Here is a 17,725-nt window from a genome sequence, read left to right on the forward strand (position 1 = left end):
GGCACAGAAACAGCCTTGGTCGCCCTGTATGATGACCTTTGTCGGGAGAGGGACAGGGGGAGTGTAACTCTGTTGATTCTCCTTGATCTCTCAGCTGCTTTTGATACCATCGACCATGGTATCCTTCTGGAGAGACTCGCGGAGTTGGGAGTCGGGGGTACTGTTTTGCAGTGGCTCCGCTCCTACTTGGCGGATCGTCTCCAGAAGGTAGTGCTTGGGGAGCATTGCTCGATACCCTGGACTCTCCATTGTGGAGTCCCTCAGGGATCGGTTCTGTCCCCCATGCTTTTCAACATCTACATGAAGCCTCTGGGTGCAGTCATCAGGAGTTTTGGAGTGCGTTGCCATCAGTATGCTGATGACACGCAGCTCTATTTCTCCTTTTCATCTTCTTCAGGTGAGGCTGTTGATGTGCTGAACCGTTGCCTGGCCGCGATAATGGACTGGATGGGAGCTAATAAACTGAAACTCAATCCAGACAAGACTGAGATGCTGTTGGTGAATGCCTTTTCCGCACAGATGGAGGATGTTCATCCTGTTCTGGATGGGGTTACACTCCCCCTGAAGAAACAGGTTTGTAGTTTGGGGGTTCTTTTCGATCCTGCCTTGTCACTTGAGGCTCAGGTAGCCTCGGTGGCTCAGAATGCGTTCTACCATCTTCGATTGGTAGCCCAACTGCGCCCCTATCTCTGCAGTGACGACCTTGCCTCAGTTGTTCACGCTCTAGTGACCTGTAGACTGGATTACTGTAATGCACTCTACGTGGGGCTGCCCTTGAAGACGGTTCGGAAACTTCAGCTAGTGCAAAACGCAGCAGCCAGACTGTTGACGAGGACCAATCGGTCCTCACATATTACACCTGTTCTGGCCCGTTCGCACTGGTTGCCAATTTGTTTCCGGGCCAGATTCAAGGTGCTGGTATTGACCTATAAAGAATTACATGGTGTGGGCCCGCAATACCTGATGGAACACCTCTCCCACTATGAACCTACCCGTGCACTTCATTCGACATCTAAGGTCCTCCTCCGAGTACCGACTCATCGAGAAGCTCGGAGGATAATGACAAGATCTAGGGCCTTTTCGGTGGTGGCCCCCAAATTGTGGAATAGTCTCCCCGAGGAGGTACGCCTGGCGCCTACGTTGTTATCCTTTTGGTGCCAGGCCAAAACCTTCCTATTCTCCCAGGCATTTTAATTCATTTGTATGTATTTTAATGTTTTAATTACCTTAATATTAGGTAGTGCTATTATGTATTTTGTATTTTTATATCTTGCGATTTTTGTTGATTATTGTTATTACTGTATGTTGTACACCGCCCAGGGAGCCATTGGCTAAGGGCAGTTTATAAATGAAAATAAATAAATAAATAAATACATTGCCCAGAGTGGCTGGACAGCCAGCCAGATGGGCGACTAATACATTTAATAAAATAAATAAATAAAATAAAAAGGCTTGCACACAGAGACATCGCTAAAATTAATACCCTTCAGAAGAATAATTTAGTAAAAGGCATGAAAATTGAACCATGCCAAGGAAAGGGATGATGTACATGCTGTGTTAAAGCTAAAGGGACAAGACCAAGTTTTCCTAAGCAGAGTGAAAGGAAGACTAAGCGCCCCCTAGAGTTGATTCACAGTGACATTTGTGAAATGCCAATACCTTCAAATGGTGGAAATTGATATATTGTTAGTTTTATTGAGGACTATTCAAGATTCACTGAAATCTATATACTGAAAGAGAAGGGGCAAATGCTTCAGAAACTCAAAGAGTATATTGCAATGGGGACCACTAAATTGCAGAGAAAGCCACAAATACTACATTCTGACAATGGAGGAGAATACATGTCTTATGCTACCCAGGAGTTTCTGCGTGAACATGGGATTGAGCATCAGACCACCCAACCCAGAACAAAATGGCGTCTCAGAGAGAAAATTTAGAACTCTTATTGAGATGGTGAGATCAAAGCTAGAAGATGCTAATCACCCACAGAAGCATTGGGGAGAGGCAGTGTATACTGCCACCTATCTACAGAATTGTTTGCCAACAAAAGTGAACGGCAACAAGACTCCATTCGAATTATGGCACGGACACATATCCAGTTTGGCTCATCTAAAGGTGTTTGGATCAAAAATGTACAGCCACATACCACACCAGAAGAGAACCAAATTGGACAACAGTACAAAAGAAGGAATCTTGGTTGGATATTCTACAAAACAAAAGGGATACAGAATCCTAAATCCCAAAAGAGAAAGTGTTGAAATCCAAAGAGCTGTCTACTTTGATGAAGGTCAAGGTGCATTTCAACCAGAAGGGGCACCATCCCAAGACCACGACAGTAAAGAAGATAAAGCAGAAATACCATACAGTAATGCAGATTACAACAACATGCCAGCACTGGGGGACAGTGAGGAATCTGAGCAAGAAGGGGGACCTGCACAGCCAGAAGGGGCAGCAGAGAATCTTGGGCCAAGACTCTCTAACTGCACCAACAGAGGTGTACCTCCACTGAGACTGTCCTAGTTTGCAAGAGCTGATGAACTTCCAGAGCCAGAGACCTAGAAATTTTATTTATTTATTAAATGTATTAGTCGGCCACCTGGCTGGTTATCCAGCCACTCTGGGCGACATACAACATAAAAACATACAAATTACATTAGAGCATTAAAAAATCTCAAACAATGATAATAAAACCTAACCCACCCCAAAAGCCTGCCTGAAGAGAGATTGAAACTGTAGTCAAGTATACAACAGTCAGGACACTCCTGAGTGTCGCTGCCAATAGGAAGATATGAGTAGATCATCTAGAAATAAAGGCTACAACAGCATGGAATGACAAACTGAACCAAATGCTCTTGAAAGAAGGCTTTAAAAGAGGCAAAGCAGACAAATGCCTGTACAGCAGATTCAAGAACAACAAATTGACTTATATTTTGATTTATGTAGATGAATTACTACTGGCTTATGAAAGTTGACAAGACAAGCAAGAGTTAGTAAAAAATCTAGACAAGGATGTTGAAGTGAAATGTCTAGGTGATATCACATACTACCTTGGAATACAAATTGAAAGAGAGGAAGTTGGATCCTTTATACTGAACCAAAAACAAAAGATTCAAGACCTACTTGAGAGTCTAGGACTGAAGGATGCACATCCAGCACCTACACCAATGGAAGTAGGACACTTGAAACCAGACCAGAACAATCAACCATGGAAAGACAATGAAAGCTACAGACAAGCTATAGGAAAATTCCTATACATCAGCACAATAACCAGACCAGATGTGGAGATAGAAGTGAGATACATTTGCAGAAAAAACAGCTTGCCAACCAAGAAAGACTGGGAAGCAGTCAAGAGAGTGGCAAGATATCTGAAAGGTACTGCAAACCTAAAACTAAAGCTGTCAGCTACTTAAGATCCCAATCATCTGAGATACACAGAGCTTGGAAGTAACTCGTTATTTTTAACGAGTTACTTGTAATTCGTTACAATTTTAAATAACGAGTGGGTAATTCCATTACATTTGGCAAGTAACGGAACGACTAGTAATTTCCCTACTTTTCAGCTGCGACTTTAACGTTTCCACGTTAGGTTGGACGTTACTTGGGGGCGGGAACAAGGGGAAGTCAGCTCCTGGCTGTGATTGGTGAACACAAGACATGTGCCTCACACTGATTGGACCACTGCGCAGACTCTCTCTTCCCTCGTGATCTAGGCAGGGCCTGCTAGCGTCTGAGGGGAAAAAATGGACGCTGGAGGAAAAAGCCAGGGCAAGGACAACGGAGGAGAAGGCAGCAGCAGAATGGCGAAGAGCTGTGAAGGTGAGTGACGATGATTTGTATGTGAGTGTGTGTGCCTCTCCTTACCTCGCTGCTGCCTCCGCGGCACTTTCTGTCGCCCCCACGGCCTACTTCTCTTCCTTCCCCCCCTTTTTGAACTCTCCCCCTTGTTCCCATGCATACCTGTGTGCTGTATTTATCCAGACAGAGCACTCCTGCCTTTTAAAATGCCAGCTAGCTTTTTATTGTATATTTATTTGAACTCCATCTTTCTTTTTATTTGTATTTTTGTCCTATTTAATCACAAGACTGAATTGTATGTGGGACAAAAACTGTCTCAGTAATAATAATAATAATAATAATAATAATAATAAATCATTAGGCGTATAATAAATGGCTTAAGGCTGATTTTTTTGTTCTTGCCAGAGATGAGGTGAGAAGTATGGTCCTTGCAGCTCCTCCTCTCAGTCCCCCAGCTCTCATGTTCTGTGAGAAAGAGAGAGATTCCCAGTCCCAGAGAGAGACAACTCCTGTAAACCCCATTCTCTCCAACAGCATCCCCAGGCGGGGTACCTGTGAAGATCACCTCTTGTTGAAAAAAATCCATTTATTGCAGCTGAATATCTGGGCAATGTAAAATTAAAATGTTTAACTGATTAATCCTCTCCCTTTCAATAAACTGATCAATTACATTTCAATTGATTTGCTTATCACCAAGACTTCAAATCTATGAGGATTTCCAGAATATAATAATTAAAAGGAGTGCAAGACAATGAAGAATTCAATACAGAAGCTCTAGGGCACACAGTTAAAAAAAATCAAGGCTGATCTTTGTTATTGTTTCATGCATTCCCCGGTACAGTAACACACAAAATTACTCTAAAAACAATAAACAAGTGTCTCATATTAAAACTCATTCTTACCAATAAAAATAGGCCCCACTAATTAATCAACTCTCCTTTTAGTTAATTAATCTGCTGAAAATTAAAGCTTGTAGCCCTAGAGTTGGTTTTTTTAAAAAAAAATCATTTGACCAGGAAGACAAGTACCGTTCAGTTCGCATACAGTGAATTTCAGAGTTGAGATTAATCTGTTCTCATCACAGCCCAGGCTTGTGTATTTATGTGCAAGCCCTTTCTTGATGACATTGCCATGTGGTGACCAAAGCAAGGAGGAGAGAAGTCTCAGGCTGTGTGGTGCAGTCGCTGCAACACAATTGCTGCCTAAAAAAGAATGTGCAGGTGCAAAAAGCAGAAGCTCAAGTAAGCTTCAATAAGATGAACAGTGCCAAAGCTGCACAGGCTGCAATAGGCAATGTTGAGGGGTTTCATCATTACTGCTTTTTAGGAAGTGAAGGTCAACCACTGTCAGTGCCGCCCTGGGCTCCTACTGCGAGGAAGGGCGGGATATATATAAATATAAATAAATATATATATATATACAGAAAGAAAGAAAGGAGAGATGTAAAGGGGAGTATTTCTTTAGATGTTACCCTACATTCCATTGTTGCTTTCTATTTGCTTCTAGCCCTATTCTGTCACTCTCCAGTACACATGAAGAAGGGGCAGTGAGGGCAACTCCCAAACCTGGGTGTTGCACCTCCAAGTTAGTTACTTAGAACTAGGTATGCCTTTCCTATCTACAATGTATTTCTATAAATGAAATAGCTTTTCTTATTTTACTAAGTCTTAAGTCTCAGTGATCTCAGTGCAGGGTAAAAGCCTGCCACAAACACACACATTGGCACACACAAGCATCATAGACTGTTGACAATCTCTGCTAATATCTATACAAATGTACATAACATGCATCACCTGAACTCACATGATCTAAAGTTACCTTAGATCTTGCAAGATTTGCAAATGAGAAGCAATAGGGTTTTATATTAGTTCTGATTGTCTATTGGGCTATCATAGGTTATATGTTTTTTTCATTTTCTATGGCAAAAACTCCAACTTCAGTGGAATTTATGTGATGTGTTCTAATCATTTGAATTTGGCTAATGAATGCTTTATTCTTTCATCAGAACTTTAGCAGTAGTACTAAAATATTAATAAAAAAGAAAAGGGAAAGAAAAAATACTTTACATACATCATTCAGCTGTATTGCTAATTATAGATATAGATATAAAAGATAAACGGCATTTTGTCAAAAGTATTTTTGTCTACATTATATACCTCATCCTTGGTTTTCCAAGCTTGGCATGGAATGCTTCTCATACAGAATTAATTTGAAATGCTGCATATTTATTATCATAATCATCATATTCAAAATAAAAAATATATGTACCGCCTTCAAGTTGATTCCAACTTATGGTGACCCTATGAATAGGGTTTTCATGAGGCTGAGAGGCAGGGACTGGCCCAAGGTCACCCAGTGAGCTTCATGGCTATGTGGGGATTTGAACCCTAGTCTCATTTTGTTCTCACAACAACCCTGTGAGATAGTAGGTTAGACTGGCCCAGGCAGGGTTATACAGTGAGCAAAAATGATGCAAATAGGATCTCTTTTAATTGTGCTATCGACCTGCTTACTTCCACTCTGACTGGGGGATCTTGCAGCATGGGGAAGAGATGGGGGCACATCACAGCTGAAGTTCACCCATATAGGAGCATTATCTCTTGTTTATTACAGAGACGCCTGTTGCAGGTTTTGCTGCTGAGAGCAGCAGTCAGTTAGTGCGGCCACTTGAGTCACAGCTTGTTGATCCTGAGGAGGCAAAACTAGAAAGTGAGGTTCAGAAAGGAGGCCCTGTGCATGAGGAGGAGGAGGGCATGAAGCAGTGCCAGTTGCCCACAGCCACATCTGCAGAACAGCAAGTACCATGGTTTGGCTTTGAGAAAGCTTGTACATTTGTGAGCCAGAGTGGGAAAAATGTTGTTGTACGATGCAATTACTGCCTTCCAAGGATCAAAAATCTGAGATCAGCTGTTTCCTCCTCATCCAATGTGAAGAAACATTTTGAGGTAAGCCTTTGTCATGCTGGTCCTCAAAGAGTGTCCATTGTCTATTTATGCTTAAATTGTGAAGTTCCTCTTCCATTTTTTCTTGGATTCATGCTTTGTTCTTCTTCCTCAGAGGGCACACCCTGAGAAGCTGAGAGCAATTGAAGAAGCAATAAAGGCAAGGAGACGTGGCCTTCCTGAACCAATGCATGACACCCCTCTTCCCAAAATGCTGAAGCAGCAGCAGACAACCCTTGAGAGGTGGGGATCTGGCAGGGAGACTGTCACCCAGAGCAATCTCGACAGGAGAATCATTGATTTCATTGTAGAGGAGACATTACCACTTCAGACTGTGGACAAACCATCATTCATTAATCTGGTTCGCATTGGACTCCCCAAAGATCTCACCATCATATGTGCCAAGACTCTGAGAGACAGAATTGAGAAGAGAGCATGCCACATGAGAGAAACTCTTGCAAACCGAATGGGTGCTGTGGCATATATAGCAACCACTGCAGATTGTTGGACCAATGGCAAGAAGAGTTACTTTGGGGTAACAGCCCACTGGATCAACCCAACTACCCTGAAACGTGAGGTCGGGGCCTTGGGTTGTAAGCATCTGAAGGGGCGCCATACATACGATGTCCTTTCAAAAGCACTGCATGATGTACATGTGCAGTACAGGATCCACAACAAAGTTATGTGCACTACTACAGACAATGGCTCCAACTTTGTGAAAGCGTTCAGAGTTTTCATGGTCAAAGAACCAGTGGAAGCTGCAGGCACCAGTGACGATGGTGGTGATAACCAGGAGGAGGAGAAGGCTGAGGTGGAGTTTGTGCCTATCTGTGAGATCCTGGACACAGGACCTGAGGCAGAGGAAGAAGCTGCAGACTCAGGAGAGGATTTTGTTTTACCACCACACCAGAGATGTGCTAGCCACACCCTCAACCTTGTGGCAACACAAGACATAGAGGCCATGCTTTCTGACTCCTCCAAAAGTAGTCTTCTTGGTCCTTTCAAGAAACAGTTTCGTTCCTTGATGGGAAAGTGCAGCAAGTTGTGGTCCAAGCAGAACCAGTCAGCACAGATTGCTGAGTATATCCGTGTGCAATGTGGTGTGTATCTGAAGGTACCGAATAAGACCAGGTGGAATTCCACCTTTGATGCGTTGAAGCAACTACATGAGCTCCTGTCAACTGTGCCACTAATAATGCACGCCATAATGGACCGCTGCTCCTTGTCCAGGATCACAGCTGCTGAGATTGAAGTGGTACAGGAATACACAGAGATTATGGAGCCACTAGCCCAGTCCCTAGATATCCTGCAACGGGAGAACGGCATGTTCATGGGGTATTTGCTACCAATGCTCTGCAATCTGGACCGCAAGTTAGAAGGACTGGAAAACAAACCTGAGAGGTACACATACTGTTTTCAGCTGCTGAGAGGTGTGCGCGAAGCCCTAAGAAAGTGGTTTGCAGCTATCTGGGAGGACAAGAGGCTTCTTCTGGCAGCCTGCCTACACCCTCGCTTCAAACTAGACTGGCTGGAATCGGGTCAGGCCACCACCCATACCAACAAGTAAGAACATTAGGGAAGCCCTTTGGGTGGATTACTCCAAGGGAAATGTTGTCTCAAGGGAGGCATCAGAGGGCTTAAGGTGGTAGGCAGGGGCTGGGCCTTTTCTTCCTGGGGCTCCTCATCACAACCTTGGGTTGCTGCAGGTAATCCTTAAGGGTCTGCTGTGCTGCCCCATGAGTGTGGTGACTTGGTCACCTTTCTACCTTCCATGTCATCATCCACAGGCTCAGGCTGGACCCTGAACCAGGGGACATGACAAGCATCAGGAAATGAAGAGCAGATGATGGTTTCCTAACATATATGTGTTAACATATCCTCTCTCTTTCTTAGATACACAATGGAAGCCTTGTTGAAAGCTGAAATAAAGATGGGTGTACTTAATGAGGACAGTGATCAGTCTTCAGATAAAGACCAGGAAGGAGATGACTTAGAAGATGACTTCTTTAACTTTCTGCCCCAGGGCAAGAAGTCACCAGTGGACACTGCTGAGGAGGAACTGGTGAGGTACCTGAGGTCTCCCAGCAGGGAAGTGTCATCACTCCATGGCTTTCCACGTGTGCTGCGGTGTTTTTTGCAGTACGACACAGGCATGCCTTCAAGCGCCACAGTAGAACGCCTGTTCAGGACTGGTGGCAACGTAATGACTGTAGAAAGACATTCCTTGTCTGACATGCTCTTTGAGCATCTTGTTGTTTTGAGACATAACAGAAACATATTATAAAAGCATTTCAAGTGTAAAATTTGATTTCAAGAGTTGGGGTATCATCATTGCTTGGGGGGATGTGAGATTCTGTTATGCCATTATGTTAATCTTACAGATAAAATTTTTTATTCTACTACCCCCTCTGTTTGTGTGTTTATTTTTAATATTGTTTTAGGCTTCTTAGATGTGCAGCAGCCAAGGCCAGCACCTTGTAGGAGTTCCTTAAAAAAAGTAACTGAAATGTAATTGTAGTGATTACTTTTGAGAAAAAGTAAAGTAATCAGTTACTTTCAGGGCAATTGTAATTGTAACGGTGATTACTACTTTTTTGGGCCAAGTAATTGTAACTGTAATTTATTACTTTTAAAAAGTAATCTTCCAAGCTCTGGGGATACACTGATGCTAACTGGGCTGGAGACACCAAAGATCGCAGGTCAACCAGTGGAAACCTGTTTTACTATGGGCAGTCACTTATCTGCTTGGTGAGTCAAAAGCAAGAGACTGTAGCACACTCATCTACAGAGGTAGCATATGTATCAGCTGATGAAGCATGCAAGGAAATGATGTGGCTACGCAAGCTTCTACAAGACTTATGCATATCTGAACCGGAACCTATCAGAATACTTTAGGACAATCAAGCTTGCATAACACTCGCGGAATCAGAAGGACAAAGTTCTCGCATGAAGCACATCAATGTGAAGTTCCACTATCTAAAGGACATAAGGGAGAAAGGACTTATAGAGATGACCTACTGTCCAACAGAAGAGATGACAGCTGATGCATTGACCAAGCCATTGGGCAAAGTCCGACACCAGAAGCTACGAGGCAAGATGAACCTTGTAGAATGAACCAAGTTCTCGTTGAGAAGGGGTGTTGGAATAAGTGGTTCAACTCCAACTTGTGGGTTGAGGTTGCATGGGGTTAAAAAGGGTAGCTAGAGAGGAGACCTCCTGATTGCTAGGCTAATACCTATCCTTTGATCCCCTGCTGTCTCTCCCTTCCTGCTGGACTGATATGCATAGGATGTTGACCACATCTCCTTCCTCCTCCTTCTTTCTCTTGAGAGGGAGAGCAGACATCTTCTCTTTGGCTCTCCCTCTCCTCCAAGCATGAGGGCAAACACTAGGCTTAGTGTTTGCATCTCCACCTTAGCTAGTTAGCTAGATGTAGAACTCTTTCCTATCAAGTATGTACTTCCATAATAAAATAGCTTTTAAAGCTTAAAGTCTCTGACTAATTCTAGGGAAGGTGTAATCTTTAGCAAAGATTCAAACACACAAAGGCTCACTCAGACGCTCCATTCCCAATTTCGCCACTCTGCAACAGAAGTAGCATTTTTGTCTTGTCTAACATCACCTGGGTGTAACCTACCAGGATGTTATGTGCTTTTGGGAGTGGAAAGGCTACACTTCTCTTGTGTTTTCTCCTACAGCAGTTCTCTCTCTTTTCTCCTTTTGTCCTAACAGCAATTCAAGATTTTGAACATGAACCAAGGTGTCATGTCCTTTGCCCAGCCAGTAAGGGAGGCATCGTGGATCCCTCATCTTATGCTAGGTATTTCACCTCCCATACATAGTGTTCTCCTGACCTGCAATAATCTCTCTCAAAAGGCAACTCCAGTTGACTGCCACAGTCACAGCTTGTAAATGCACAATTTTGCCAGATAGTGTTTAGAAGTTCAGAAAATGGAGAGGGGAGAGAAGACCAAGAAGTATCTCAGAAATCAAACCATGCTATGCAGCACCCTAATGATCCCAAATTAATCATAGTTTACCATCTCATTGTTCAACATACAAACAAACAAGAGTAAATAAGTGTGTGGTAAGCCAAGGAAATATACATCACACTGAAAGAGCAGTATAAAAAGATGTTACATGCCGTATCCCCCTCTCTCCCTTCAACACAACAACATTCCCACATCTTCAAGGTTTTTACATCAATTACTCATCTGTCTCTTTGCATTCATTATCTGAACTTTGTTCTTTTTCCACAATCCCTGTCCACAAAGCTGTCTCCCTAAATTGCGCCCTTACTGTACATGCTAAAAGTGCCAAAGGATAGGTGATATCTGAGTATGACTAAAAATCAATGAACTTGACTTTAACCAGTCTACTCTGAGTATGATTATTGTTGGATATCACCTGATGAGTTAAAGCCCAATCAGCAGTTCAAAAATACCCATGAAGCAAACATCCAGCAGCCCATTCCTCTCTCGAATTTAATTACGTTTTTAAACAGTATTAGACAATCCACACAAATGTGAAAGCAAAAAATGAAAATAAAAGTATTTAAATACAGCGATTGTCAGAAACAAACAGGGTAGTTTGTATCATTTTGCAATACATACATGAGTATCTCTGGGAGCAGTACAAGAAACACCTCCAACATGTCCCCCCTTAACAAAATGAAACAAGAACAACCAGAGTCCCCTACTTTCAGGAAAGAATTCTTGGAACTTGGAAAACAATGACTTGGAAAGCTCCCAAGTTTCACGACATGAATCATCTGAATGTTCAAGTCTTAAAGAGCCCTCTGTTGGTCTCCTTTGCAAGTGCAACCTTTCCAAATTCCGGCCATCACTCACAGCAGGAGGAAGAAGAAGAAGAAGAAGAATTTCTGTTGGGTCATTTCTTAATTAAAAGTGCATTAAGCAAGCTTCGGACCAAATATTTTTCCCCTCAGGCTTACATGTTCAAGAAAAACAAGAACAGCTGGTGTTAAACATTTTTGTTACATGCCCAAGCTGTTATTACTTGAATTAGTTTGCAGCTCTTCAGAACAAAATGGTAGCAGATCACGCTAATTACATTACAAAACGGCTTAGCTCAGAGACTTCAAGCTACCATGAATTAACCGGATCAATCTGCCATCAGCCCACTGCAAGTAAAGCATGGGGAAAATGTCAGTATCCCTTTTAGCATTTACATTGCAGCGTACATTTTAATCTTTCCTTCTGGTTGCCTACTAATAGTCGCTTTTCAGATGTTGTTTGCCAAGATCATACTGTAAAATGACACCGAAAACATGAGTTTCTCCCAGACCAAATAATAATAAGAAATTTACTATAAAGTTGTGGTGTGCTGAGCTCATAAGGAAAAAGCTGCAGGACCAAGCATCAAATAGTAGCTGCTCTAAAAAGAGTGCTTCCAATCTATACTAGGGTTGCCAGGTTCAGGGCCTGAGACTGATCCTGTATCTTTAGGAGAAGAGAAAGTCAGCCAAGTGCAGGTGTTCTCGCAACACCGTAATGGGAAAAACCACAAGGTGGAATTCTCCCTTTCCCCTGCACAACTTTTAAAGATACAGAAGACCTCTGGAAGGCCGGGCCTGGCAAGCAAGAGGTCTTCTGTATCTTTCAAAGTTGTGCAGAGGGAAGGGAGAATTCCACCTTGTGGTTTTTCCCATTACAATGTTGCAAGAACACCTGCACTTAGCTGACTTTCTCTTCTAAAGATACAAGATCAGTCTCAGGCCTTGAGCCTGGCAACCCTAATCTATACTTCCATGAGAGCTCAAATGCATACAGGGAGCTCCCCAACCCACTCATGGAGAACCTGCGGCCTTCCAGAAGTTGTTAGACCACAACTCCCATCATCCCTGAAAACTGCCCCTGCTGGCTGGGGCTGATGGGAGTAGAAGTCCAACAACATCTTTAGAGGATTGCAGGTTTCTCATCTCTGCCCACATTCAGGGCAGCTGTGTATGCACCATGTTGGTGCTTTTTTACATCATGCAGTGAACAGAGAAACCTTGGCATTTGTGTGAACTCCTACATGTCCAAGGACACCTAGGTAATAAAAGAGATTGGACATTGTCAGAGATGGACATTGAGATATTCTCTTTTTCCTTCGCAAAAGGTCTAAACTGCAGCCTTCCCACTATGCATGGAGCACAGAGATACTCCACTGAATCCTTCCATACCTTGCTGTGCTGCTCTGTCACTGGGCTTGCTGCAACTTGGCTGGGTCATTTGAACCAAGGGTTTCCCATACCTCGCCTTGGAGCTCCGAGCTCCTAGCTCCCAGGCTCCTAGCACAGAGACTACTCTCAGTCCCAGCACAAGAGGAGTCTCACTGAGCAAGGGGCCTGTGGAAGAAAGCCACTGACTTTTTTCAAGGTGAGGTGAAGGGAGGACCTTATTTGATGCAAATAACTTAGCAGTGTGGCGGTGTGGCAAAAGCAGCAGCAGGTGGCAGCATGGAGGACATTTTGGTGAAGTCCATTAAAGCAGCAGGATATCCACTTTCAGCACGGGGAGGGAGAGTGATATGCGGTAGCTTAAATGTCTTATTATATTCCATAGACTACGTCTTGGTACATTTCCATGTCTGAAGTGAAAAATGATTAAGCCAGCAACAATCCTAATGGTAAATGCTTGACAGAATCTTGAATACAAGCAGCAGTCAAAGCAAGAGTTTGGATTTTCAAATATCATATACGAGTGCTTAGCTATTATAAATGAACCTCTTATGGCAATCGGCCGTCCATACCTCCTTTTGTGCAGACTACAGATCTGGGGACAAATCCTGCAGTTATTGATCAGAAGCCAACTGAAATAGTCTGCTTTGGAGTTGTTTACCAATAACATTACATAGTACAATTCCCCATTATTCTGTGAAGTAGAACTAGCAAGTTATTTGTCAAATAGGACATTATCTTCAACCAAGCAATCAATACCTCAGGTGGATTTTAAAAAGTCCCAGGTAAGTACATTACAGAAAAAGATTGCTTAAAAATTATAGACACAGAGAAAGTATGTCACTAAAACAAATATTAGCAGTAAAAGAAATCAATAGAGCAATTATTAGAGAAGAATGTTTGTTCCAGGAAGAAAATGTTAGTAAATCTTTATTACTTTGCCATAGCTATTGATTAGCTCACATTTAATTGCCAGGATAAATAGTGATATACATAGAGCATTACTAAAATGGCAAATATTCCAAAAATTATGAGATGCAAAATCTGCATTAAAGAAATTTAAAGTGTAGCTAGTTCCTACAAAACAATGACATTTCAAGAGTCTTCTACAAAATAAAATAAAGTATACACATTTTCCATCCAGAAGGCCTACATAGTATAGTAATATTACAAGCATCTTATTTAATCTTCGGCTGGGTTCAGGGTTCTTTGTTTTTTATTAGTTGACTTTTCCTCCATGAATAACCATTGTGTTGGGGATTAATATACATCAGAAGATAGAATTACTGCATTCTCATTGAAAAGTATGGGTTGCTGGTATACACAACAGTGTTCATACAAACCAGGTCCTTTTTTAAATAACATTTTCATCTTACAATGGTCAAGGAGAAAGCTGACAGTACAACCTGGAGACAGGAGAATTTAGCATTGTCTACTTTAGCCCCATTTATTTGCAGCAGACAGGCTAGCTGACCAGCAATGAATAATGTACTTACCATCCTCAGTGGGCACATAGATATTCAGATACAGGCAGTCTTCATTTTGATCTTGCACATACGTCATCACGGTATCCAAGTTGGCAGTAAACCAAACAGGCAGCATGTCATTAAGCAGCGATCTCTCATCCAGATACTGTGGGCAGACAGCAGCAAATTGTGTAGCATTCCGTATGCCGGTCCAGGAGGAAGGAGGCTCCGGGGGCTGGAACCGTCTTTCCCCAGTTGGAGGAGAAGCATAAGGGACTCCTAAGTATTGCTCCACAGGACCAAGGATTTCATTGGGCAAAGGTGTTCTTACGCCACGTATTTTGCCATAATTCGTGGTAACGACTGGGTATTGTGCTTGTCCATCAATAAGGGTAAACCGTATTGCTAGTGCAGTGATCCAGAGGAGGAAATTAGAATTCAGCATGACACAAACAGGAGTAAAGAACAAAGGCAGCCATAAGAGTCCCATTGGCCTTGACATGGTTTACATCAACATTCGCAGGATTCTGTGTTCCGCACCCAGATGAAAAATCAAATTAGTTAAGAAAGGACAAAAAGCAAGGGGGGGGGAGAGGGTGTGCGTGAGGGAGGGAGGAGTTGACCAAGGAAAATGAAATAAGGTGCAAAAAATAATCCTGCTAAGGCAGGAAAAAATCCTCCAAATGAGTGTGGTATGTGTCTCAGCAGGTTGAACATAGACAGATCCCAATGGCACAAAAAGCAAGGAAGTTCTTTTGTCTAAAGCCCATCCCTTGGGTCTGCTCTTCTTTTAATGCTGATATCACTATCCAAGAGTTAGAAGTGGCAGGATGTTCAGCATTTACTCTGGTACACTGGCACAGTGACTCCTTCCAGTTAACTCCAGCATGATGAATAAATCTGTGCAAAAGGGGGGAAAGGGGGGGAGAATTAGCATACACTTTGCTACCAACAATATTTAACAATATATTTTCAATACGGTTCCCAACAATCTTATCACCTTCATTCATTCCTGTAAGATTAGCATCACACTACAAGAATAGACCAGCCTGCCATGAAAGAATATAGGAATTCTCCAATGCCTATTGGTCCAGTGGGACATATACACTAGTGAAATATGCTTGAATAGCACATCATTAAATTGTAGCTGCTCTCTCCAGTGGGCAGTGACAATGAATATTTCATTTCTCCGCAGCTATATAACTAGCTGCAGAACCGTCTGCCACCTGTGTGTGTGTGTAAAATTAATTTTAACGTCTTGTAACTTGAAGAAAGATTTTAGAAGAATTGAACACAGGGCACTAGCTTTCACTACTGTTGCCTGCATTGGCTATTTATTAACATCACAGCCTCCAAGAGGCTCAGGGCAGCATTAATGTTTTCCCCATTTTAACTCTGAAGGGTTATGCTGTGTGTGACTAGCACAAGGTCAGTCAGCAAGTTTCATAGCTGAGAGAAGATCTGAATCCAGGATGCCCAGGCCAGCACTTGAAGTACAACACTCTATCCCCTTCAGCACATTGGATTGTCATGTAGGGTGTTTATGCACATTACACTGAAAGTGTTTTCCCCCCATGCCTTTGTCGAGCAAATGTAGAACCACCATTGACTGAAAAATAGACATATGATAATGGGAAACAAGAGAGCCTGTTTCAACAACACTGCTCACATATGTGCACTAAGAGTGAAAGAGAAGTTCCAAGGTGCTTTTAGTCCCATGTGTGAAAATGCTCTGCACTTCTTGTCCCATGCGGGGTCAAGTCTGAGGATCTTTCAGAAGAGTTTGAGGTCATTTTGGGGGATTGGTACTTATTCCGGGAAGTGTTCTTATACTTTTTAGGCTTCATTATCACCTAATGTTTTGATTGGAACATAGGAAGCAACCTTAGAGTCAGACCATTGGTTGGTCTAGCTCAGTATTGCTACACTGACTGGTAGCAGCTCTTCAGGATTCCAGACAGGGGTATCTCTCAGCCCTACCTGGAGATGCCATGGCTTGAATCTAGAACCTTTTGCATGCAAAACAGATGCTCTCAGCTATAAACCTTCCCTGATTATTTCTATCACTGGTTGTTCCTGTGTACATTTTTATGTATTACCTACCCTGAGACTTTGGAATGAGAAAGTTGAAAATCTACTAAAAACAAATAAATAAAATAAACATGAAATCTATTATTTGTCTGTTGTCAAGGGACATGTTGTCACAGTTACATTATTGTAGCAATAATATGTGCTCAATACAGAAGGGTCCTTTCAGGTTCCTGATTTTCCACATCATGTCCCAAATACAGGCATATCCCGCTTTATCGTTCGCAATGGGACCGGAGAGTATACTGTAAGCGAAAATAAATGTTAAGTGAAGCAATTGTCTTCACTTGTACTGCACGCAATCACCAGTAGATGGCAGCGGCGTCATGCGATAAAAGTGTACGTTATTGCGAAGAGCCTGAACGTTAAGCGGGGTATGGGGACGTATGGAGCATGTACGTTATAGCAAGGTGACGTTAAGTGAAGCAATGTTAAGCGGGGTATGCCAGGGTTTTTTGAAGAAATGCGCACTAAGTACTGTCTGTCTAGATTATCCCCATTTGCCCTGATGATGTGGCCCATTTTTAATGTACAGCTTTGCTTACATTGTTAAATGTCAGAACAGCAACAAGTAGTTTCTACAGTATTCAGACAATCAAGCTAACATTAAGGAAACTGTCCACTGAATTTGAAGAATGTTGTACCATAGAAGACACAAAAATGTAATGCTTGAAATGTTTTCACTCAAAGGAAAATAAACACAAGTGTTCCCACTAAACCTAAGAATAGCTGTGTCGGTTATGCTCATTCTTTATCCAGCTCTAATCCCAGCTAAACATATAACTGTATCAACCACATTTTGACACAGAAATTCATCTCAGGAATGAAACTAAGCTCTAAGAGTTAGCTCACTGATTCCACTGGAGCAAATTTTCCCTTCAGCTAGCAGGTAAAAAATATATTACTTTACTTCCTCCAATAACAACCACCACCATCACCACCACCAGGAGAATTTTTCATTGATATATCTTATGGTTGGTTCCCAAGCAGAAGGTTTTGGGTTTAACCAAAATATTCAATCTGGGATTTTTTTGTGTGTTCACACTACTGAAATATTTTTTTCTGCCACTCATGGGCTATATACAACAACTGGATTTTCCTAGTTCACCATATTAAATTCAGGAAGTTTAAAATTAAATGTACAATTAAGAAAAACTAAAAATATTTTAAACATCAACAAGAGGCAGACCTATAGCTAAACAGAAGACACAGGAGACCTCCTACACCTCTTGTAAATTCCCACCTCTCGC

At 42.2% G+C, this 17,725-nt stretch overlaps 1 protein-coding gene across 3 annotated transcripts in view; it reads right to left on the bottom strand.

The window, feature by feature from the left end:
* NLGN4X (neuroligin 4 X-linked) overlaps window positions 1–17,725 on the bottom strand; it is a 269,400-nt gene that overhangs the window by 196,971 nt on the left and 54,704 nt on the right. For all 3 annotated transcript variants that reach the window (XM_061627057.1, XM_061627059.1, XM_061627058.1), the window contains exon 2: window positions 14,418–15,287. In XM_061627057.1, coding sequence (XP_061483041.1) covers window positions 14,418–14,889 — 472 coding nt within the window. In that variant the 5' untranslated portion in view covers window positions 14,890–15,287. The remainder of the gene's footprint in view (window positions 1–14,417; window positions 15,288–17,725) is intronic.

Source organism: Rhineura floridana, chromosome 5 (genome assembly GCF_030035675.1).
Source record: "Rhineura floridana isolate rRhiFlo1 chromosome 5, rRhiFlo1.hap2, whole genome shotgun sequence".
Taxonomy (NCBI): Eukaryota; Metazoa; Chordata; class Lepidosauria; order Squamata; family Rhineuridae; genus Rhineura; species Rhineura floridana.